The sequence below is a fragment of the Parambassis ranga genome, chromosome 2 (genome assembly GCF_900634625.1).
Source record: "Parambassis ranga chromosome 2, fParRan2.1, whole genome shotgun sequence".
Lineage (NCBI taxonomy): Eukaryota > Metazoa > Chordata > Actinopteri > Ambassidae > Parambassis > Parambassis ranga.
The window spans coordinates 12,120,216-12,144,194 of NC_041023.1; the positions used below are offsets into that span (position 1 = coordinate 12,120,216).

The following is a 23,979-nucleotide window of genomic DNA, read 5'->3' on the forward strand; positions in this document are numbered from 1 at the left end:
TTCACACACATAAACACATATACACATATAAACACACGCCGAAAGAAATGCACACAATTTCAGTGATGTATGAGAACTGAAATACTTTGAGGTTTTACGCTTCTTAATGCATGCCAAACATGAATTGATTTCAAACGTTTATTATTTAAAGGCCAAATCTCCGCATAATATTTTTGGTCTTCATTGATTCATTAGGCCTACACACAGTTACAATAGCCACAGTATGTAAAAAGAACATGGTGGTTTTGAAATTAATTAATATAAAGAAAAAAGTACAATTTTCTAAACAAATAAAAGTAGGCATATCAGATGGAAAGAGATGGAAAGAAAAGAACATAATAATAAAAATAATAATAAAAACAGTAATAATAACAATAATACATTCTTGCTCTATATTGCCAATAAGTTATTACGTCTACATTCATAATAATAGTCCCGTAATTTATGCTTTTGTTATTGTTGTTTATATTATAGGCTACCATAGCCGTGCATACATTATTATTATTATTATTATTATTATTGCTATTTTTAGGACTATCGAGTTTGTCATTTTAAATTCTCGTTATGGATTCGTCACGTATGGAATGCATTAAGGGGAAAATGCTCCAGATTTTCATCTATTAAACTAGTTTAATTAATATTAGTTTAATATTATTTGTCGCCAAAAAACAAAATATCTCAAAAAGCAAATAAATAAATAAAGCAAAACAAAAGCAGGACCACAGCATGTCAGCTGTAAGCCCGCAGTGCGCTGCCTGTTTCATTCCTTCCTGCAGAGCTGCAGGTTTGAGGAAGCAGTTTCTGCACTGAGACTGTAAAAAGGTGTGAAATTATTTTCCTCAACTCTTAAAATGTTACTACAGTTTGTTCCCCAGTGAAGGTTCATTAAGGAGGACTGTTAAAAATAGTGGACTAGTGTTGTGAAACAGTGTCGCCACCCCCTGGTGACTTGTAGGGATTGCAGGGCGGGGAGGCAGTACTGCGCAGGCGTTTTTTGATTTCCTACTGCATTACCGGAGAATATTCAAGATAAAGAGAACAGGGGCACACTAAAGGTAACGTTATTTTTCTGTGATTGGGAATTTGAGCGCAGCTCTGGTGCCATAGCACACATCCAGATGTGTTTTAGCATCCACATAAGGCCTTCTGTGTTTAAAACTAGCTGCTGACTTTATTGCTCCTTTTCCTTTAGGACTGTCCCAGAAAAGGAGCAGAGGGCGGAAGGTTCCCAGGTAGAAACAAAGGATCGCTCCAAATGACCGTGAGTCCTGCGCGTCCCCGTCGGGGAGAATCCAATAAAGCTGATCATTTCCGCTCGGCCTTTTGTCCAGATCCCAGTCACAGAAAGGGAAGAAAAAAACAAATGGGTGCCATTCTGGAAACGGCCTAATTGTGTCTGGACGGCCATAAAGCCATTAAAACTGGAATGCCAGACAGTATAGCAGACCAGGCGTTTTATTGCACTGTCTCTGGCCGAGTCTTTGAAGTTTGGGTCCATCTGCGTCTCTTAACGCGTCACAACAGCACTCCAGTTGGAAGTCCGACTTACCCTCTAACTAGAGCCATCTATTAGTTTGTGTGCAGCCCTTAATGTGAACTAGATTACCTGCTGTATTTGATGGGACCATGTCTTTGGTCGATCAGGAGAGCCTGTGGCTCACTTTTGGGATTTTGGATGTGTGTGCCAAATACTTCCCCAACAAGCAGAGACTTGAACAAACCTTACACAGTATAAAGAGGCCATATTTTAAACTAGACCTATTCTTTAAAATCCCCCTTTGTATGCATGTTTAGGTCGCACTCTATGCGTAAAACAAATCCTAAATGTAGTTATATTTTTTTTCTTAAAAATAACCCCCCCTTTTTGTTGTAAATTGTTTAGTAATTTGTCGATATGGCGCTAATGGCGAAGGTTTAGGCTGAGCGGCCTTATCATATCTGACACATCGGCTGCATTATTTTGGGCTTCAGCTGTCGAAGCCCTCGATGTCTTTTTTTGTTTTGTGTCCTCTCGCCTCGCAGCGCTTTGCACCCCATAAAAGGTTATAGCGGTAATTGTCTTTTATGGCTGTATACAGCTAACAACATCCTTTGCCAAGACGCAGCTCTGTCCCCTATCCACACACACACACACACAATTCACCTATAGGTGTGTGCGGGTTAACTGTGTGTGTGTGTGCCCTAGAAATCGATTAGAGCACGAAGCAGAAGTAATTTAAAAAAATACATTTTCACTTTAAGCATACAAATATAAGATTCTATTTACGTCCCGGAAATTGTATGTGTTATTTGTTTAGTGTATTGCACAATTTAAGATGTTTTGTGCAGCAGGAAATTGTTAATTAAGGTCGGAAAAAACACATAATAAAGGTCATGTGAGACTACAATGAACAGGAAGGTCAGGTGCATGTATTCGCAGATATAATTTGTTTTATTTAATAAATAAAGTACAAATTACATTTGAGAACCAAAAGTCAGACGGTCAGCAGACCGCGAGGTATTCAATGAGTAGCCTACAGTGTTTTATTTAATTTTCCTCTCACTAACAAACACTCATTATGTTCTTTGAAAATGTTATTCCCTGAAATTCAGTCATAGCTCAGCAATGCAAGCAAATCTACTATAATCCGCCATCGCAAAACAGGTTATTGTAGGTAGTTGAAAGACATATAGGTAGTCAATCATGTCATCTAATAGAGATTCTATAATATCTTTTAATTTTGCCAGAACTGTCAGAAAAGAGGTTTCTTGGGTTTCTCTGCACCTACTTCAAAATGCGACCAGTCATGTTCTTCTATGCGGTTAAGCGTTAGATTCAAACTCATGGTCATCAGTCATAGTTTCTAGCAGTAAATGGAGAAACAACAATAAAATTAATACATTTTACAAACTAGATACGCTCAGATGACTCCGAGATAGACAACAAATATAGCTACAAACCAGAAACACACACACAGCTAAAACATCCATACACAAACAAGCACAGGAACCAAGCCAACTAATACACTTTACCGAGGTATTAATTCAAATCAACGTAAGAATAAACAAATTAATAACAAGTGGGCACTGTTAAAATTGTGCAATATAAAGGTAGTCGCATCAAACTAAAGCCCAACATGCTTTAACAAGACAAATAATCCTATAGCTGTTATATAGAACAATAAGACAATGGAAGTTTAAAAAGAAGGTCCAGCAAAGTTATGAGCTTTTTACACACAAAGCTCGCCTATCAGCCTAAATACTGCTTATCTGGTTCAGTCACTCATCTTTCGGTGCGCCGTCTTTATTAAACTTCTTCATCTTCATCCTGCGGTTCTGGAACCAGATTTTAACCTGTCTCTCGGTGAGGTTTAGCAGCCTAGCCACCTCGTACCTACGGTCTCTGGTCAGGTAGGTGTTAAAGAGGAACTCTTTCTCCAGCTCCAGGATCTGGTGTTTGGTGTACGGACAGCGCTTTTTTCTTGTGGCACTCGCGTGGAGCCAGTTGGACACTGGGTTATCTGAAAAGAGTGGGTTGCGAGACTAGTGTGAGGTCCCGGTTCTGACTAACCAAATGCAAAAAAAAAAAAAAAAATGGCCATAAAACCAGCAACGACTTAAATGATATACGTTGACATCCAAATAAATTCCAGTTTGTTTTTCTCACGACCTCACGTTCACTTTAAAAGCTGCAGAAGGTTATCTAATACAACTATGTAAGCTGGGGGCCATTAACAACCCCCATAAGGAAAAGGCACGTCCAGAATGGCATCTGTTAAGACGCGCAGCACAATCCTCTCAGCTTAATGCGGTATAAATAGTATAAACATAAAGGACTCGGCAGCGACTTACTTGGATCCAGGCCCGGCTTCTCTTCGCCCTCACCACTCATGTCCCCCGTTTGAACGGTCAGTTCGTCCTTTTCCACCGGTGATGCTGTAGCTACGGTCCCGTTGGCATAATCGGAGAGCAGCAGCGCGGTGTGGGATCCTGGCAGCGCGCCGTCAGCTCGCGTTCCCAAACCCTCCGGCTTGATTCCGTAGTGATGGGTCGTCGGTAATCCGGTCATGGGCTCCAGAAGCCAAGACTGGTAGCGGCCATCTGTGTCTGCACCCACTTGGGGATGCCCGTAGTGGTGATGATACACAGAGGAAACCGTGCCTGGGAACTGAGCCGGGACGTGGCTCCATGACGGCCCAAATACCGGCGGTTTGGACGGGAAGGTGCAAGTCCCAAGCTCGCTGTGGTCGCTGATAGATGGGGGCTGTCTGGCGTGTTGAAGCCCAGGACCAGAGGGGTACCTCGGCACAGAGAGCTCCTCGCTCTCGGGCAAAATAAGCGAATCGACGTAGTAACTAGTCAGTGTTCCGGATGTCGACATGGCAGAAAAACTATACTTTCACATGCACGCAGTCATACAACAGATACATGCAAAAGTAAAAACGCACACACACACACACACCACACACATACACACGCAGTAAACCCAGCCTCACAAAATAACAATGTGGAGAAATCAAGTAGCAACTTGGCCCCACAGAGAACTACAGTGGGAAAGTAATGGGGAGACAGGCTGCCATGTCATTGGGTAGCAGGCACACGTGATCATAAGGCTGAACAATAAAGGATAAATCAATCCCTGTGGTCATTAAATACTCACCCGCACTGCTATAACAACCTCCAGTTTTAAGAATTATCAAGATATAGACAAGATCTGCTATCTATGAGGAGCAAATATGAATGTGTACAACACTCCTGCTGCTCTACAGTCACTGGCTGCTGTTAAATCCCTCCTCAGTTTTCCAAAACGATACAGTATGAATTTGCAAGCCTTATTTTACGAGTTACTTTATAGGACACGTAAGCACCCTACCATTGCTGCTCACCAAACTACATTTTAAACACGACCGTGGTACAGAAACTAGCAGACCCAGGATTTAAGCAAGGACTGGAATATAAATTAACTATTCAAACTATTTTGTCATTTTTTTCAGCTGCAGTGCAGCTTCCAGTGTCAAAGTATTTTCACTTTAATCGGCTTTAAATGTTACAGACAAAACTAACAAACACACAAGCCGCATATAGAACATGAAAATGTAGGTTATATATGCGGCTAATGCACATTTTAGTTTAAGGCTTAACTAAAAAGACGCATGCGTATTTTGACTTAAAACCAATACCTATTCAAAAACACACACACACATCCTTAAAATACTACGTCACTGCACATTTCAAGGCTATTTTTGAATATTTGCTAATCACTATTACAAGGAATGCGCCGCTTTAACGGAAATAATACAGTCCATGTTTTTTTCATTTAAAAATATACATTTTCAATAAAGAAATGATAAACTTCAGAATATTTTTGAAGAAGTAAAAACTTTTTATTTTGAAATTTGCAACAAATTAACAAAAGAGAAAATGAAGGAATCTTATTTTTGAGATGCAGCTGCAGACTATTAATTGAAATTAGAGAATCATTATGATTCAAACCCGGATTAGATATGAAATAAAAATAATAGTGTGGTGTATATTATAGCATATATATTAAATTAAATAAAAATATGTGTTAACAAAAATATAAAACCTAAAAAATAAATTAATGAAATGTCTTTTAGGTGTGTAGCTGACCTAATGACGTAAACCACGGTTACAGAATAATTAATAAATGACTGCGTAAATAGTGTGATAGCCGTAATAACTGTTCCTGGTTTGTCAGAGCTTAACTTTAATTAACCGTTTATTATTTACACCGTCGTTATCACTTGTAAAGGCCTATATGTTGCTATCATCACTGCTATTAACAAATTAAGTGTAATGCCAGCAAGCGTCGGTGTAATGTTACACTTAAATAGACCTAAAAATAAGCGTAATGTGGTGTTTGTGGTTTCCTCCTTTTAAATTTAATGGTGCGGAGAGTGGCGAACACCAGGACACACCGGCACGTTAAATGTACTAGATTTAGAGGATGATGATAGGTAGAAATATTGTGATGTATAATAAATGCTGAATAAGATAGAAACAGAAAACCAGCATGGTGCAACAAGAAAACGGGCACAAATACAAACGTATTGGCTTACATTCAAAGTTACAAATGTAAAAGACAATTAGCCGAAAATATAGTTGCACTAACTATTACAATAAATGTAATTAAATATTTACATTGTAATAAGAAAGGAGGGGGGGAAACATGATAACGTAAACTTTAGAAAAAGGAGTGGCCGTGTGCCTAAAAACGCCCATTACCCTCAACCTAAGCTCACCAGGTTTCAAAGCAGCAACCTTGAGTTTTCAATATTATGTTGTGTGTTTTATTTATTACCAGCAAATAAACCGAGAGCTTTGCCCACACCCCCACAAGGCCACAGCCAATTCAACACGCAGGAATTCTCCTGCAGTCTCCTGCAGTTAAAAGAGAAGCACCAAAACGACACAAAGTGTCCATAAACGTGCCTTCTACTTGCAGGCTATCACCTCGTTGGCACATTATTTGGCTAACAGACATCAAACAAGCCAAGGGGGGAAAGGAGCGGCTGTGCGCTTATTTGTGCACTAAAAGTTAGAATAGACAAACACCTTCAGAGCAGGAAAAGACGCCACTATGCCAATGGCTTCTCAGGCTGTAAACCTAAATCAGGGTGTTTTTTTCCACCCAGTTTACCGCAGGGGCTATTCACTTCTTTTGCCTCCGCAGATAACAGCCTGTCTGGCGGATCTAAATATCGCCATAAAGCCCTTCCCCTCCTTTTGTCTGAGGTACTATTGCGCAGCGGAAGCATCCGGTCTCATTGCCCACGGAGGTCGCTGTTGCCCAATTCACCTTCCCCTTCCCCTCCACTGCAGTGGTCGTAACCGAGGCCTTGTCTGGCGTGTCTGCGTCACTACTACTCACGGAAAACACTCACGGCTTTACTCTTAATCCCCAAGTCCACGACGTATACTGCAGCTCGGCTTTGATCGTGTTGATATTCAGCACACACTCCGCTTTGTGCTTATTGTACCATCAAAAAAAAAACAAGTGGAGGAATCTAAACAAAAACACTAAAGGAGACAGATTAGGGATATACACAGCAACCAGGCAGTCAGCCACCCCTCCCCGATTTATGAAGGCTGTGTGGTTTGCAACGTGCTTTCAAAACAACCTCTCCAACAAATCTCATCTTTATGTCCCAGATTTTCTTTCCTTTTTAGTTTCGATGTATGTAACTGGGGCAATTAAGACAGTTTCATGTTGCAGAGTTAGAAATGGACCCCAACAACATGAAACTACCTAAACCACACGACAGTCGATCCGGGCCTCAAGTGAAACACAATCAGCCAATACATAATGCACCGTGGTCGTCGCTTCCGTCATCATGTGTCCAAAAATCGTCTGTATTGAGAAAGTACAACTGTACATTTGTCCACAATGTAGTAAAGCCGCGGCAACAAGGCGCAAAAAGGACAAATTACAATGATGAATGGACTTACCGGATCCTTTACACGTTAATCCCAGTATTTCCAGATTAAAGCAGAAAGTATTGTTTTATCCACAGTGCTCTGTACAGTTCAGATTTCTAGCTGAGAGCCAGGCCTCCTCTCAGTCCGAAAGGCTCTCTCACGACTGAAGCTGCTCTTAGAGGAGAGGGAGAAACCTCATATACCAGCCAGTCATAAAACTCTACAATAGCCGGCTGGGCATGCAGCTAGACGGCTTATAGCCTAATATCCTAATTATTTCCGATGGTCAGTACATTACCCCTTACAAACATTTCTTTCTCAGCTGCTACACACAGATCACATTAGAATCTCCAGAGCAGCACCACATATTATTTTGAACTTTGAATTTCAGATTTGTTGCCTCCATTTCCCTCCATCTGTGTACACTTTGACTAAAATCCATCAACCTACAGTACAAAAATACAAGCAGCTTCTCCTCAGTGCGAGCTGATAATTTATTAAGCATTACACAAAACACAATGTCATATGTACACAGAAATATACAATAAAAACATTCCTCCTTCACTTTGCTTTCGTGCGAACGTCCTCAACGTGAATAAAGAGTCAATTTATACATTTAGCTAATACACAGATTAGACCTATATCATGGTAGACAATATCTAATGGTCATAGGGTGAATTATTATTGCTCTTGGTTGGCATTAAATTTTAAGTGTGTTTATATTTGCTAACCATAAAGGGAAATGTTATAACATGCAATCCCAATTAAAATAAAAATAAATTCAAATTTTGTTTCCTAAATTCAGATATTTGCCAAAATTAGACTTAATTTAGACTCAATTTAAGCCACCTTCCAGGGAACAATTAATTCCATTTTTTAAACTCCACTGACGACACTATCCATTACGACAGAGGTGACAGGAACGGATCAACAATACAAAACACAATATCAGAAAACAATCAAATAGAACCAATAACATTGGATTGTTTTCCTTTACTTTTCTCAGTAGCTCACAGAGGACGATGCATTGACATTACGCGTGTTTGGAAATTCAAGAAAGTTGCACCCCACAGTGAAATGAGTCATTATGTGGACAAAGTGGTGAGAGGTTGAGGGGAGGTGGGAGGAGGGTGGATGGGTGTCATTGATTTCGCCTATTTTCTTCTGTTTCAATGTGATCACCTCGTTTATCATGAAAATCCGTAGTTGGAGGTGAGCTCACGGATCCTGTTTTCCCGCGTCATTTTCTTCAGTTTCATCCTGCGGTTCTGGAACCAGATTTTAACCTGTCTGTCCGTCAGGTGGACGCTTTTACTGATCTCTAGGCGGCGCTCTCGCGTCAGGTACATGTTGAAGAGGAACTCCTTCTCCAGCTCCAGTGTCTGGTGCTTGGTATATGGACAGCGTTTCTTTCGGCCGCTTTTAGCTGTCAACCAGTTGGCCGTGTTTTCTCCTTTTCCGTCTCCTATAGAAATAGACAATGGGACAGTTTTACGCATTGCAAAATGAGGAACTGTGTATGTAAGTGAGCATATAGTGTTTCAAATTTACGCACATATTAACTATTTACCAAGTTGCATTTATGCATTTATGAAATGGTACCCTAAAATATAGTTTTAAGCCCATGCAACTGTCTCTCTAAGTCTCAGTGCTTTAGTGTATTGGAAAACACGGATGTAAGAATACAAACATGCCTGCACTGGAGAAGCTGGTAGGAATTAATAAACATCCAGATAGTTTCATAACGTGGCCGTAAGCTATAAACAATATATTCATGTTTGTGTTCTGCTTATAAATGGTAAGTAGGAGCCTTACACTTGGCGCTTGTGTGTGTGTGTGTGTATCTCCTGTGTAAAGTCTGGTTTCTTTGTTACACTCATGAGACTTGTAGTTTGTATTATAACACTGCATATAACAGTTTGCTGAAACATTATTTCAGTATCATATTGAAGTGGTATTATGTAAACAGTATGGCACAGAAAAGTGGTTCTACAGTTGTAGGCCCATACGCATTCATATTTACGCAGCGGTCAAAATCTACACTAGCTAGGACTACATGTACTAAAATTACTGTATTTAAAATTTTGTCTAATGGAACATTGTAGGCTATAGCAATTACATTAACTCTTACAATAACTAACACATATTAACTCATTCAATTTTACGCATTGTTATTCTGGACATATAGGTGCACAAATACAAGGCTATTTTAGTGTTTTCATACAATGCACGTTTGTAGTTAGTTACAGAAGTTATAATTAAATCTGTGTTTCCAGGCATGTGTTCTGACTTGTCACTGCACCCTAACCTGTAAAATGAAACTTGACAGGTGCCATCAAAAAGCGTCACTCTACCTGCATGGTAACAAAACAAAAGTGCAGGACCACACCTAATGTTAAACTGTGTTTACCTTTATTGGTCTTTGTGGGTTTTTCTTTGTCATTCTCTTCTGCTTCGTCAGCAGAGGAGGCTTCTCCATCCGAAGAGTCGCGTGCCTCCTCGGTCCCAGATGCAGCCTGAGACTGCAGGTCTGCGTTTCCCGAGGACGCGGTCTCCTCGGTGTTTCTCCCTTCCTGTGCCGTGGCTGGAGCAGAAGTCGAGGTTGGTGGCGTGTGGAAGCGAGCAGGAGCAGTGGGGTGTAGGCCAAAATGAGAATGGGAAGGGTTCGACTGGGGGCCGTTGGTGTTGTAAAGTTTATGAGAATGTGCGTGCGTCTGCGACAAGCGGAAGTAACCCGGCACAGGCACTGAGCCCCCGCCGCCGCCATCGGTAACTGTACAAGAACTCGACCCGAGGCCGGCAGTTAACCTTGAATATGTAAGATCTTCGGCGGTGGAGGCTTTTGGGCACTTCGGCTGCTCGTACAGGCAGTAGGTGCTCTCTTCCTTAATGTTCTGCGGGAACGAGCAGGGTGCGACCTGGGGACCCACTGGGTGCTCTTGGTCCATTCGACATGACCTCTGCGTGTCCATCCACATTTCCATGCTGGACATGTAAGCGCCTGAGGCGGGGACCATGTTTTGGGGACCCACCTCGCTCCGCTTACCCATACCTGGGAAGTATCCATAGCTGTGTAGTCCGTAAGGCACTTCTGTAGCGGTGCTATGGGGAACACACACCGTGCTCCCAGTGTAGTGACCTCCACCACTCTCGGTGCGGCCACTGATCAGAGAATCCACTAAAAACGCATTTCCTGACGGGCTGTCCGAACATGACATTATTGTGGTGTATTTTGGCGAAGGGAGAAGATAGCCCTTTCTGGCTGACATTTCTTGTGCAAAACATGCTGGATATGATTAGAGGCACCCCCCTCTCCGCCGAGCGGACTGTAAAACCAATGGAAATGCTGGAAGATGGGCAGTCCCTCCCACTCCGAGGCTACGTAGCAGTCGGAATGATATCCATCATGGAGCTGAGGCAGAGAAAGAAGACAGCAAGGCAATCAGTGTGTTCCCTCACACTGCCTTAATGCACCACCCTGTACAAAAGGGGCGAGGTCCAAGGCGATTCAAAGTTTTCACATACATATTTAGAGGTTTAAAGGGTGCAAATCACCTTTACATTATTTAAAGGAGCTTCAAAAACATTTTCTCAAACAACAGAATCGCGAAATGATTTCTGAAGCACCGATTGCTTCTTTTTATTCAAATGAAGTGCTATCACAAAATTGAAAAATATGGTGCAACACAGAAAAAAGCACTACCTTTCTAACATCTAAAATACCATATATGATATGACAGCGATGCAAATAGAAAACAAAATCCCTGTATGCCGTTATAAATGCACTAATATACACTAAGAAGAAATGGCTTTAAAGTAAAACATCAAGTGTAAAAGTATAAGGCTGCTGCAACACACCAACAAAGACATAAAATAACAAAGCCAGGGAGTAACTAGTAATAAAGCCTTTTAACTGTAGGTAGAATCTGCCTGTGGCAAAATGACTGTGCAAAAGCCATTTATAGTTTACTATAGTGCATCCTTTAGCCTGAAGGAAGACTGAGCTCTTTACCATAAAAAGCAAAGGTGTTGGGAATAATGTTGCCGTTAGTAATATTAAACATGTGTTTGTTTTTCTTTCATGTAGCTATGTATTTTTCTTCCTCACAGAAATACATTCTATCGACTTTAGGCTGGATCTGTGTGGTTCTAAATGGCTGTATCACATCAGACGTAACCTTTCTGAGCTCATGGCTTTGGACAAATATTCAGCTGTACAAAATCCCCTTGGATTAGCAAAACAAAGCCGAGTGTAAATAACAGCAACGGAATTCCAAGACACAAGGCTAAGGAAATTATAGCACAGAAAAGGTCATGTAAAAAATATTTCACGAATAAGTTTATTTGCAATTTTATTTCCTAAAATCCAATTTTTTTAATGAGACGCGAGGAGACACCAACCTTAAAGTCTCTTACATATTCTGGTTATTTTATAAGCGTATGCTATTTTACACTTCACGTTAAGACGTTAACAGAAAGTCCATATATCTATTATAATAGTAATAGTTGCGTTTCTGTGTTTTTGACTTACAGAGGATGTGGGAAGGAGTCCAACTCTATCCGAATAGTCCTTACGCACAATCCATAAAACCCTGCATGCATTTTCTTTCAAAGACTATAGAAATAAAACATTATGAATCATTTTACCGCAGTAATTATCTAACATTCTTTAACAATTAAAAAAGCCCCAACTGAGTCCCATATATAAATTTACATTTGTTAATCTGCTACAATATTGATCACGGCAACTTGAGGAACAGAGTCGTAGTGCCAGAGTAAAGCAGACATAAAGCTTCCACATACAAGTCCTCCTGTCGGTCCAATTTGGGGCAATAAGGGCCACAATAAAACTCTCCTTCCATCTCGGCGTGTCCTTGGCCATGTGCACTCTATTGCTGTCTCCAGGTTGAAGTTAATCCTGGCCAGCTTTGCCATTACCAGGCCCAGGTGGCCGGCTAGCCCCCCGGGTTTGTTTGCAGCCTGTTACACTGAAATGGGGAAATTTGGGAGAAATTCATAAATTGAGCCCATTTAAGTTTTCAAACTCTGTCATTGACAGCTCATTTATGTACACTGGCTTAGAGTTTTACCGCGCCGACGGTGGACATTTGTCAATCGTTGCTGCTCACAGCGCACATATTTCAGATGACTTAAATGACTGAAGTTGCTAGTGAGGTTATTTATGTCTGTATGTATTTAATACAATAACCTATTTAAAAAGAAAATTATAAATAGTGTATATTAATACAAAGTATTTTCTGCACAGCCGGAAATTTCAAGACAAAGATTAATGCGCAGATCATGTGCGCTGTTTGGAAACCTCCAACATAATACATTAAATGATTCACAAAATTATTATCCCACTAAATCCAGATGAACTACCAGCAATAGGTCCAAAGCTTATGCACATTTCCCCGCTGTGGCCTTCTCCTTATGGGACACATGAGCCAGTAAGGAAACTAAATACATCAATTAATTACTGTGCGCCCAGTATTAAATTGTTTTGGTCTGCACACTCCATGATGTGTAATGGCACGGGAGCCTATCGATATCTGTGTGTTACAGTTATTAATTGAAGCTATTAAATCTTCATTTTCACAGCTGCCCGGCTATTATATCCTGAAAACAGTTTACCCTGACCACTGGCTTTGATCAGGCCCATATAATCGTGGCCGAAGAGGCCGTTTCAGTGGTATCATGTTCGTCCCGAGTGCAGTTATGAACAATAATGCGGTGTTTTATTACATCCAGCGGAAGCATTTATTTTTCACGAGAGACAAAGAAGAATAAGACTAGGTCCACACATGCATTAGGGTCCAGAATAGCCACTCGCCACTTGGTGTGAATAGTACAGCTCTGTGTCTATGGCAGGAAGGAAAAGGAGACGCGACTGCTGCTTTAACACAGTCTAATCGACCTTTCTAATAACAGCCTTTATACATTTGGCACGCACAGGGAATAATGCGTTTTGGAAGGATGACAAGTGTTTTTTAAAAGATACTTTGAAGAGGAAGACGACTAAGAAGAACAAGCATACATGGCAGCTGCTGTGATTTAAGATACATTAGCATGAGAACCATCTGAGAAATGAAATCTGTTGTTTGCGTCCAGCACACATGGCTTACAGTGATATCGTTCAGACAGCGTACAAAGAGTGTCCCCTTTTTTAAATAACTAAGACCAAATACAAAACATTTGTGGTTACACTGGAAGGGGCTGCAGATCTCTTCAGGTACACGCAGGCTATGTTGTACTCGACCCATTAAAAGGCTCTGGCTCAGTAAAATGAATAGCACATGCAGCATGAAGTCTTGGCACAGATGTGTTGCCTTATTAGGGCCCCCAGGAAGACTTTCTCTACCGCACGGCCCAGTGGGCACCAGAGAGAGAAATGTGGAAGCTAAACCCAAATCTGCTCTTATCTCAGTCTAGCAGGCTTTACATACAGGAGAAGAGTCTGTGACAGAAAACTCCTGTTTAGCTGCAGAGAAAATGATTCAAGTTCCTGGCCTTTGTTGACAACTATTACCTGCATGCATTTGAGGTGAGTCTGGACCCCAGAAGATCCAAGGCCATGACATTGGTCCCAATGGCGCCGCCCGGTGGTAGAAGAGTCAAGTCCTGAATGCTGCCGTTGCCACTAAACTGATTCGAGGTGGGTAAAAACCACACGAGGGGGAAAAGCTCCACAAATGAAGACGATGCAGCCAGCGAGCAGAGGCTTTTCCTGTCCGTCCTCTCCCTGTCGTTGCTGTCGCCTCCTTGGTAACACAGTTAATAACCTTGGGTCTCAGACGGTTTATTGCACTGCACTCCAATTGTACAAATGCTCCAGACTCTCAGACAGCTTTTATGACCGCGTTGCTGCAGCAACGGGGAGGATGTCCCGTAATTAGGGACGAAATTCCAGCGCGCAGTAAAGGATGCGCAAGGCAAGGCCGGACTATGGCAGAGAGAAGCAACCATAAACTTCAGCCTCTCTCCCCGCGTTTATGGCCCTTTTGACTGTCATATATGAACGCCAATGCGCTGCGGCTAGCTCCCATAAACATGGTGATAACAACAGCAAATATGGCGACCCTCGCCAAAGGAGACTGCTGTTGGAAAAGTGTTTCCAAGCCAATCAGTAAGATGAGTTTGCGCACAGAGATAGAAATACTCAGGGGGAAAAAACTATTAGCAAACGAAAGGCACATTCTGCAATGCTGTTTGTTTAGCTATGTTACTGTGATAAAGATGGGCCTGTGTGCTTTTAACTGTGGTTCAATAATAAAGATTTCCTTCAGATGGAATGCAGCAGTTGTAAAATATCTTGTTCAGCTCGAATGCAGCAAAGACAATGTGGCTCAAAATATAATTAGAAAACAACAAACAGGACAACAATGAAACGTATATTTTAGTTTGTATCTACTTATATTTTACCCAAGATGCAAACTTTTACAAACATTGAGTAAAAAATGGCAGCTCACATCAGTTTACTTAAGAAAGCTATGTTACATTTGCACAAGCGAGGAGTGTGTGTCTGTGTGTGTCTTTGTACTTGGACGGGAACCTTTAAATGTGTAGCACGTCAGTGTGTTAACTGTCTGCTACAAAACGAGGCACCTAATCGTGACAAAGTTGCTACAATCGTGAGTTTAATCTGTTAATCCTGCGTGCGTAAAAATCTCTCATGCGCGTATTTTTCCATCCAACAATATTTGGCAACAGGTCTGCATTATTTTTTAAATGAAAATCGCGTGAGGGGAAAAAAACAATACAATGACAACGCAACAGCTATTTCTCAGTATTCATTTCATTAGATTTTTATTTGGAAATATAGTATAATACACAATAGTTTGGGCATACCAAGCAATTGATTCAATCCGATGACCCTGACCAGCCTTGTCATGGCAGCACACTTGAAATGTAGCCGTTTTAATCTTTTTTTAGGCTGTAAGTAATCAAGATCACGAATCATAAAAAAAAAGAAAAAAAATGTTATCAGACAAAAGGGGTCTGCTGCATGTCTAGGCTACCTGTGTGAATATGTTGGGCGTGTACCTCAGTGCAACTCCACACGCATCCAGTGGACAAGCTTATCTGTCTGGTTTGGCCTGCATTATCAATACTTGACTGATACGTCTCCGAAAATCAACATGGATTTTGGGCATCGAAAGATATGTAAAATATAAATAGTCAGCCTTCATTCTGCAGGCAACAAGAAAAGACGAGAAAAGCTCGTTTTGAGGTCAGCTCAGACTCAACATGGAATCCAAATAGCCTGCTTGTAATAATGGCCTTTGACTTGGATAGTCGTGGCATTAAATGGGATAGTAAACGAGTGGCTACAAAATAAATAAGCACACAAAACAGACACATTATTTTCATCAGTCCAGACTCATTGTTTGGTCACACCAATACCGATTCGATTCGCCTATATACGTCACATGTTCGCCATGTCTGATTTCAAAAACAGAAAACACTCAAATAAATCGTTTGATTACAAAAGACACTAGTCAATTAGTGACTGCTATTTTTCTTCTGCCCGCATGTAAAAAAAAGGAAATAAACAAGGCGTTTGTGAGTCACAATATTAACATGGGCCTCCGCAAGCACAGTCTTGGCGAGGACAAAAAAAACAATCCGTTTCTGCATTTTTCTAAATTAGAGACTGAAGAGCGAAATCAAAGTCAGACTCTCGGTTCAAGCTCACTCTTCATGTATTTCATATCACGGGATAGTGATGTCCTCGAACTTGAAATTAACCATTGAAACAGTGTTGTTGCTGCTCCGCGGCCATTGTAGTACAGAGTGTACACTGGGAGAGTCATAGACGGAGCGTCAGTCAGTCTGTAAACGTAGCCAGACCCACAGCAGAGGACTGCTGGTGCTGTGACGGTGTGTGTATGTGTTGTTGTTGTTGTGACCCCTAAAGCAGAGGATTAGATGTATAATATTGTAATCTGTCTCTGTTCAGTTTCTTCTCCTTCATGCGACGATTCTGAAACCAAATTTTTACTTGTCGGTCGGTTAGGTTGAGCATCCGAGACAGTTGCAGGCGTTTCTCCTTATTTATGTACACACTGAAAAAGAATTCTCTTTCAAGTTCTCGGATCTGATATTTGGAATATGGACACCTTTTCTTGCGGGTCCTCTGTCCACCTGGAAGGCACAGAAAGTACAAGTACATCGGTCAGAGAAAATACAAACGTTTCAAATTAGCCATGACTATGTTAAAATAAGATTTATACGCCTTGGATGTTGCCCAGATTACGCATGAGCGGATTTCCTCAACATAAAGCATTAATAACATATTTCCCATTTCAACATTTCAAGTGTCATATACCGATATTATATTACACAAGAAAGATTACCAAAGCTTTCACAGTTTGCTTGCTAGACAATACACTTGGGCTTTGACCTTTTCTAGCAAATGAAAACAACAGGTTCACTCTAAAATATAGCAACAAACAGCTACAGGTAATAGACTCTACTGTATTATATACTTCATCTGAAAATATAATATAAAGAGTGAAAATACAAGTGGGAACACAAACTGACGACAGTTATAACACAAGAGCTCGTGTGCTAAATCTTAAACCAGAGGCACCACCCTCATTACATGCAAGAGCTCTTTTAACTCTAAGAAACCGTGAAACAAGCACGTTCATGATAAATGGAATTAACGCATGTCTGTATAGGAATTCACAATGATAACTGGGTGCTTTTTGGATACGTCTGGGAGTGTTACGGGAGAAAAAAAAAATCATCGGCCTGATGTCTTTCACGGCCAATTTCAATTCCAAACACGTGATCCTGCAGTTTATAACAAAGTTTTGTTGGGGGTGGGGGGGTCTACAGGCCCTCTATAAACCTTATATGCTTATAAAACAGCATATAAAATTTTTAACAGCAGCGCGCAAGATTGCAAACTTTCTCTCATAACCAAGGCGCTGACTTTAATACGTACTGCTGCTGCTGGATTTCTCCTCATTGTTGCCGGAAGATAACTCCGGGCTGCTTGTTTCATCCCGCTGCTCCTTTGCTTCACTGTCCCGGCACGACGGTGCGTCCTCCGGAGCAGAGCTGGGCGGCTTAGTCGCCGTTTTGTCCCCTGAGTAGCCATTTGTGGAGGAGCTCTCCGACGAGTTCCCGTACGCTGTGTCGTAAAACTGGTCGAAAGCTTGTGGCAGCACGCCATTTCTGCCCACATTCCCGTAGAAATTTGTGGCAGCGGAACCAGAGCCTGTATGGTGGTGGTGGTGGTGGTGGTGGTACGCGGCAGCGGCGGCTGCGGGACTGTTTTTACCAAACATATCCCCTACGACGGCGGTTTGCGCCGACAGACAGTCCCGGTGCACCATGTCCTCCGCGCTGGGGTAGCACTGGGACAAGTTCCCCCGGTGCGCCCATTTACCAGAGGCATCAATGGCTGCATAGTCCCTGAACGTCACCTCTCTGACGGGTTGGACCTGCGGCAGGTTAGAGGAGTAGGAATATGTCATGGGGCGGGTGGACGGGGTCTGGGACAAAAACGAGGGAAGACCGGAGAAATCAGCCCCCGCCGACACGTAATAAGTACAACTGGGCAAATACATGTTCGATCCGACGGGGACCCTTTCGTCAAAATCCATCATCGTAGTTCACCCTCTTCTATAACTCTATGTTGGGGTTTGAATCCTCTATAACCGCCCTGAACATGGCTCTGAAGCGCCGTGCCTCTTGCCTCTTTGAAGCAGGTTCGCTAAGCAGAAATTTGGAGACGTAAGCTGACGTGGAGAGCCATCTCCATCCACTCCACGGAGGAGGAGGTCACGTGACCACGCGGCAGAAATTGACAGATTTTCAAGCTTGTGTGTGTGTGTGTGTGTAAGTGTGAGTGTGTGTGCCTGTGTGCCTGCCTGCCTGCCTGTGGGTGTATAGGAGTGTAAGAGACATGACTGCTGTGTGTCCTAAAGCTTGACATTGGTGGTTTATGGCCACATCGGTATAAAAATGAATTTCTTAACATGCAACGAAGACAAAAGAAAGAAATTATAATGTGATGACGGGTATTAAAAAGGAAAGAGCTTAATTTTTTTGCTGAAATAATATTAATTTCTCGCGTGCCATGTGCGCTTTCACATACTTTTGAGTCTTCTCTGGAGAAACATGTCTGTGTGTGTCCTCATTTTACTTGCGTTTAAAATATATAAACAGCACATGACAAATAGAATGACTGTGTGTGCTAAGTTTCCAATGCCTCCTGACAAAATTAACTAAACCATCAGTGACTGTGCACACAAAACACAGACCAGAAGTGGAGGAAGGAGACATCCAGCTTATCTTTAAAGTCTGCTTTTAGCAATGTCTTAGTCATCATCATTTGGTGGTTTTACAACACAGCATTTGGCTCAGTGGGCATTTGGTTATCAGGGTCATGTTCAAAGTAGCGGCTAATGTTTCAACTGGCTATAGCCTTGTGTTAGTGCCAGTACAAGACCAAACAAAAATGTTGACAGCATGCACAGAGATATGGAACTCTTAATCTAATGAATAGACTTTTAAGGTGTAGATAAGCTTATGGGAAAAAAGACTGCATTATTATAGATGTAAATTGCATATAGTATTCTTTACATTAAATGAGACGCTTAAAGACTTAATATCCCTTGTCTGGTTTATTTTCAGGGAAGGGAAAACGCACAAGCTTAAATCCAGTCGCCTACAAATTTTGAAGTGTCTGCATCAGTCATCACATTTTACAAGCTTGTTGTTGAAAAACACTATTCTTATTTTTTTAATTCATTCATCCCGCTGCTCTATTTGGACTCAAATGAACATTCGATTAATCCATTGGCAGCTTTAAAAGACTCGATATTCCAGCACGCTGCACTTTTACGCACGGCTATTTTACCGCGTTTTGGTGCAAATGTGTTTGGAAATGTGCGTTATTCACCAAGGAAATAGCTCCCAGAAATTTACACTCATAATCTAGTGACTAATAGGTCCCATGATAAACATATACATATTTGCGTAAATCCAATCAACGTATAAACAAAATCTAAATTTTAAACACACACGGACATATTTACAGTTAAAACGTAAAAAAATATATTTGCAAAAACTCTTTCAATAACCATTTTTTAAGCCGAATATCAGGGCGCTCTAAATATCACACAGAAAATCAACATATAGATTTGGATCAAAGGTTAACAAGAATAGCAAAAATCTTCTAAAATGAATTTCTGCTGTTTGATTTGATGAACATGCCACATTGCACATTCCCCTCTCTCTGCTCTGCGGCCACCATGAAGCTTGTTTTAGAGAGGCTGCAACCTGACTCTAATGTGCTGTGGATAAGAGACCTGAGCTTGGATTAAGACCGCCACGGCTGGTCTGGCCCCACAGCCGAGTGTGCATATGAGGATTCAAAGGGGTTCTTGATGACAAAAGTGAAATACAACCTTAAAATAACACATGTACTAATACAGTACAAGTACCAACTAACATCTTGTGTATGTATCAAAACAGGAAAGAAGCATGCACTGTGTGAGATGAAGCGTCATGCTTACAGGCCATTTTATTTGGATAAATTGCAGGGACACAAACAACTCGAGTGTCTTTGCGACCACACGCTCCGCCTCTCAGTCAATCCAGACAAATTCTACGAGTTGTGCTCTAGCTTTTAAGCTGTAATTGAGGACAGGATGCCCAGGAAAACCAAAGCCAGCTCTGCACAGACCTGCGTTTTATAGCTGCTATAGTATTCTACTGCGCCTTTTTTTTACCCCAAGCCAGACAGACACCACAAAACTGGCCAAGCGTGATAGCAAGTCGCCACCTACACGGACTCAAAGTCAGCAGCTGGGGAGCTTCAACCATATACAAACATATGTCTGTACACCGCCAAGGTAAGATGACTTCTTACAATAAATAATCTAACTTCTAAGCAATTGTCTAGAAAGCATCTAAAACTCTGTTGATTAAAAATACAGATCTTAAAAATGGAGGCAAGCAAAGATCCTATTTTATGTCAAATGTGTGTGTGTGTGTTGTTTTTTATTTTTATTAAAGGCAGCTGTCCGGATCCTCTTCTTATTGTGGTTGCTTTTGGTCAACAAAACAGCAGTGTGGTGGTGCGTAAAAGCTCTCAAAGCCAAAGCTTTGTCTGTACGGTCGACTTCAAGTTCGGGGGAGGGAAAGGCTTCTCCACTGAGCAAAGGGCCCATGTGCCCCGGATGGAGTTCCTTTAATTGCCTTAGCATCTAGGCAGGCTTTAGGTTACAAGATTAGACGATAAAGACTAGACAAAAACTGTGAGCAACGTCAAATACAAACTTGTATTTCTTCCTATGGGTGTAAATCGCATGTAGGGCTTTCATATATTATGTGTATAATGTGTATTTGCTTAAAATCTAAACAGTTAAAAGAATGCTGTGGCAACGCAAAAATGTCACTTGAGGCCTGTTCTCATCAGGCCACCAAAGTTTAAGAAAAATGAACGTTCCGTCTGCAAAGAGTGCGTGCAGCTAACAAAGTTATGTTTCTGTAAACAATCAATGGAATTAGCACAAAAACCTTCTATTTATTTAACAGTCTAGTTAAGTTTTGATAGTAAATAAACGCACATGTCTAATCAGTATCTGACACAGATACAAATGCAAATCAGTGTATTTAGAGGCTCAGATTTGTCAGCATTCAAAACCTCTTATTTTGTTGACATAACTTAAAGCACATATATAAACAAAGTGATTTAATGATTTTTTAAACATAGACGAATTTGCGGATGTTATCGTGACACTTTAAAAAGTAAGCCTTCGTTTGCACTGATCGAAACGCAATAGTTTTGTCAGGAAGGGAAGGCGACGAGTAGATGGCCCAATCCTTGTGCCATAAAACCTTGTCAGACAACAAGTAAACAATCAAGTGTGGGGAGGATCTGAAAGTACAGTTTAACACCACGCCAGGTAGCCCCATGGGCTGTAAAGGGGGCTAAATAGAAGCATTCAGTGTCTTCCAAAGAAACCTCCTGTAGTTTCAGTCTTTAGGTGAAATAAAAAAGCCCCAAAGCTTCACTACAGGATGTTTTTGTTTTCATTTTATGGTTGAAAAAAGGGCCACCACACCTCAGCTCAAAGAATCCAATCACTATATTTTCAAACTCAAAATGGAAACGCTATCTTCAGTATACAGAACCGAGCAGGGCGCAGACATAAATACACAGGTGGTCTGATGATGGTACAAGACGGCGGTGTTAAATGTGACCTTAGCATATAAGTATATGTTCATTAAAAGATCACAACTTTACTTAAACAGTTATGTAATCCGCACGACAGATATAATCAAAACATAAACGACCAATTTAAACTTATGTATTGAACCAAAATTTAAATAACACTATGGATATTAGTATTTATGTGTGTATGTGCGTTAAAATATCAAATGTATAAATATATAAAGTGTTTTTGAACTTGAATTGTTCATGGTCTTGGCTCTGCCGTTATCAAGTTGCGGGGGTGGGGGGGATTATAAAACCATCAGACTGGAACTTGAAACAATAAGCCAGCAGAGTTGCGTACGAATGAACAAGCAGAAATGCATTAGTAGATGTGAGACTGATTCAGTGCACAACTGTTGATTTATCCACAGGTGACAGAAATGTAGGCAGACAGCGATGGCGACGACAGAGGGGCCAGTCGGACCACACAGGGGCCGTGCAGGGAAACCAACCAACTCCACGGTCAACGGGAGCACCTCTGGCAAAGCAGGAGAATCACAATGCTGGATTAGACTGAATGAGAGCATTCAGGGTAACATGGGAACAGAGAAGGAGGCTTGGACGAAAGGACATAAACTGGACTTCCATGGGAGGAAATTTAAGACGAATCGAAAGAAGAAATAAACAAAGAGAAGATAATCAACTGACAATTTTTTAGTGTAGTCATAGGATTTCAACTTCATTTTTAAAAAGGAGATCACTGTCTACTAATATTGCATGAGGAATTCCCCGTGTCTGACCATCTGGTATTTACTGCGCAAGAAATTGTGGAACAAAAACACACATTGCCCAGCGAATGGCCACTAGAATGTCAGTCCTGTGACATTTTTAAAAACTGCCAGGTTGGAGTTGGACTAACAATTTTCCTATGAATACATCGGTTAATAAAATAAATTAAATGCTGCAGGTATTTAGTTGCCTTGGGAATTATGATTTCACCACACGAAAAAAGCATTATTGAGCCTAATAATTCGAAGATATTCAAAGTGAAAATAGTCTAACACCTGCAGACAATAATATTTTGAAAAGTCCAAAATGTGACCAAATCTAAAGGCCGTGAGCACAGTGTATGCGTTTAGGTCCAAACTAAAATTACTGCAAATTTATTCGAACTAACTACCAATGAAAACCTAGTTTTTTGCCGTTATTTTTTATTTTCACATCGCATAAACGATGCATTGATTCATATTTTGATCCAAATAGCAATGAGAGATTGTCATAGATCGGATGGCGCGCATTCACAGAAACTGATGGTGTCTATAGTCACAGAGTTTCTACCCCCTTAAAATAAACTGTATACTATTTAGGCCTACATGGATAAAAGAACAAAATTATATTGGGATTTGATTGTAAACATAAGCCCTGTCAAATCAGGCCGTCATCCACAATACAAATATATTGTAACTGCAACAATCTTTACAATACGTACAAAAACACACCTTTGCGTAAACATCATTTGTAAACGTCTGTAGGGAATCAACCAAAGGACACATCTGCGTTGCATCTTCTCCAAGTCTGTTCTTTAACTGAATTTAAACATTTGTACATTTTGTCTTATGTACGCAAACAGATACACTCCACGGCGCATGCATACTTGCTGTGCATCTTACTTTTGAAGACATACATGTCCGGCCTACATGCCCTTCATGGGTGAACACAGTAAATTATTTGGCATTTATATTTCAAGCAAATTAAGATAGATCTGATGCCAAGGCTGGAAAATCCCTCAGTCTGTGGAAGAATAAGGCGCCGGGTGGGACACGAAGGGGGCTTTCACATAATCTCGGTCAAGTGCTTCTATTTGACCGCTGTCACGGTCTTGGATAAGCTTATGTCTGCTGAGATCTGTGTGGTGTATTACGAGATTATCTTTCAAATTCATGCATTCAAGCTTGACCAGAAGTATACTGCTGAGTGACTGAAGGTTGCAGGCCTCGCCTCCATTACGCGCAGAGACAGCGAAGGTCAATGTAAAGAGCAGCGTTGGCCCTGTCTGTGTTCAGCCATGTCTGACGGGAAACATACAGAGCTTCTCACAGGATGTGTGAATATTTATCCCAGGCGTTGATCGGTTTATTGCGTAAAAGGCCAACAGAAATACTGCCCTATATTATGTCTGTATGAAAAAACAATTGTGATCTTTAAGACTCCATCATTTCTATTTAGCAACAGTAGAGACAAATGTGGCAGGTAAAATGGGTTGAAGGCGCATCTAAACAACCATTTCTCTTTTTTAACTCACTCGTCCGCAATTCAAGTGAAGGTGACATATCCATGACCATTCAAAAGCAGCTCTCTGCATTAAAATGTGATGTACTAAA

At 41.1% G+C, this 23,979-nt stretch overlaps 4 protein-coding genes and 1 long non-coding RNA gene across 5 annotated transcripts in view; 1 reads left to right on the forward strand and 4 right to left on the reverse strand.

Annotated features, from left to right (window-relative positions):
* Positions 1–7,574, reverse strand: part of hoxa3a (homeobox A3a) — a 38,923-nt gene extending 31,349 nt beyond the window's left edge. Inside the window, exon 1 of the mRNA XM_028429107.1 lies at positions 7,450–7,574. The gene's annotated coding sequence lies outside the window, so the exon portion shown is untranslated. The remainder of the gene's footprint in view (positions 1–7,449) is intronic.
* On the forward strand, positions 969–22,400 carry LOC114451059 (uncharacterized). Its single transcript, XR_003672168.1, has 3 exons — positions 969–1,055; positions 1,193–1,261; positions 22,030–22,400. It is a non-coding gene; the product is annotated as an uncharacterized LOC114451059 (long non-coding RNA).
* On the reverse strand, positions 2,441–4,507 carry hoxa9a (homeobox A9a). Its single transcript, XM_028429307.1, has 2 exons — positions 3,832–4,507; positions 2,441–3,500 (listed from the first exon to the last, which is right to left on the reverse strand). Exons 1-2 carry the CDS (start codon positions 4,358–4,360, stop codon positions 3,259–3,261), a joined length of 771 nt encoding a protein of 256 aa, XP_028285108.1. The 5' UTR covers positions 4,361–4,507; the 3' UTR covers positions 2,441–3,258.
* Positions 8,119–10,819, reverse strand: LOC114450783 (homeobox protein Hox-A10). The gene is made up of 2 exons (XM_028429170.1): positions 9,830–10,819; positions 8,119–8,884 (listed from the first exon to the last, which is right to left on the reverse strand). Exons 1-2 carry the CDS (start codon positions 10,686–10,688, stop codon positions 8,610–8,612), a joined length of 1,134 nt encoding a protein of 377 aa, XP_028284971.1. The 5' UTR covers positions 10,689–10,819; the 3' UTR covers positions 8,119–8,609.
* On the reverse strand, positions 16,306–18,038 carry hoxa11a (homeobox A11a). Its single transcript, XM_028429275.1, has 2 exons — positions 17,372–18,038; positions 16,306–16,563 (listed from the first exon to the last, which is right to left on the reverse strand). The coding sequence occupies exons 1-2, from the start codon at positions 18,036–18,038 to the stop codon at positions 16,331–16,333; spliced, it is 900 nt and encodes a 299-aa protein (XP_028285076.1). The 3' UTR covers positions 16,306–16,330.
* Positions 22,401–23,979: the final 1,579 nt, after the last annotated feature.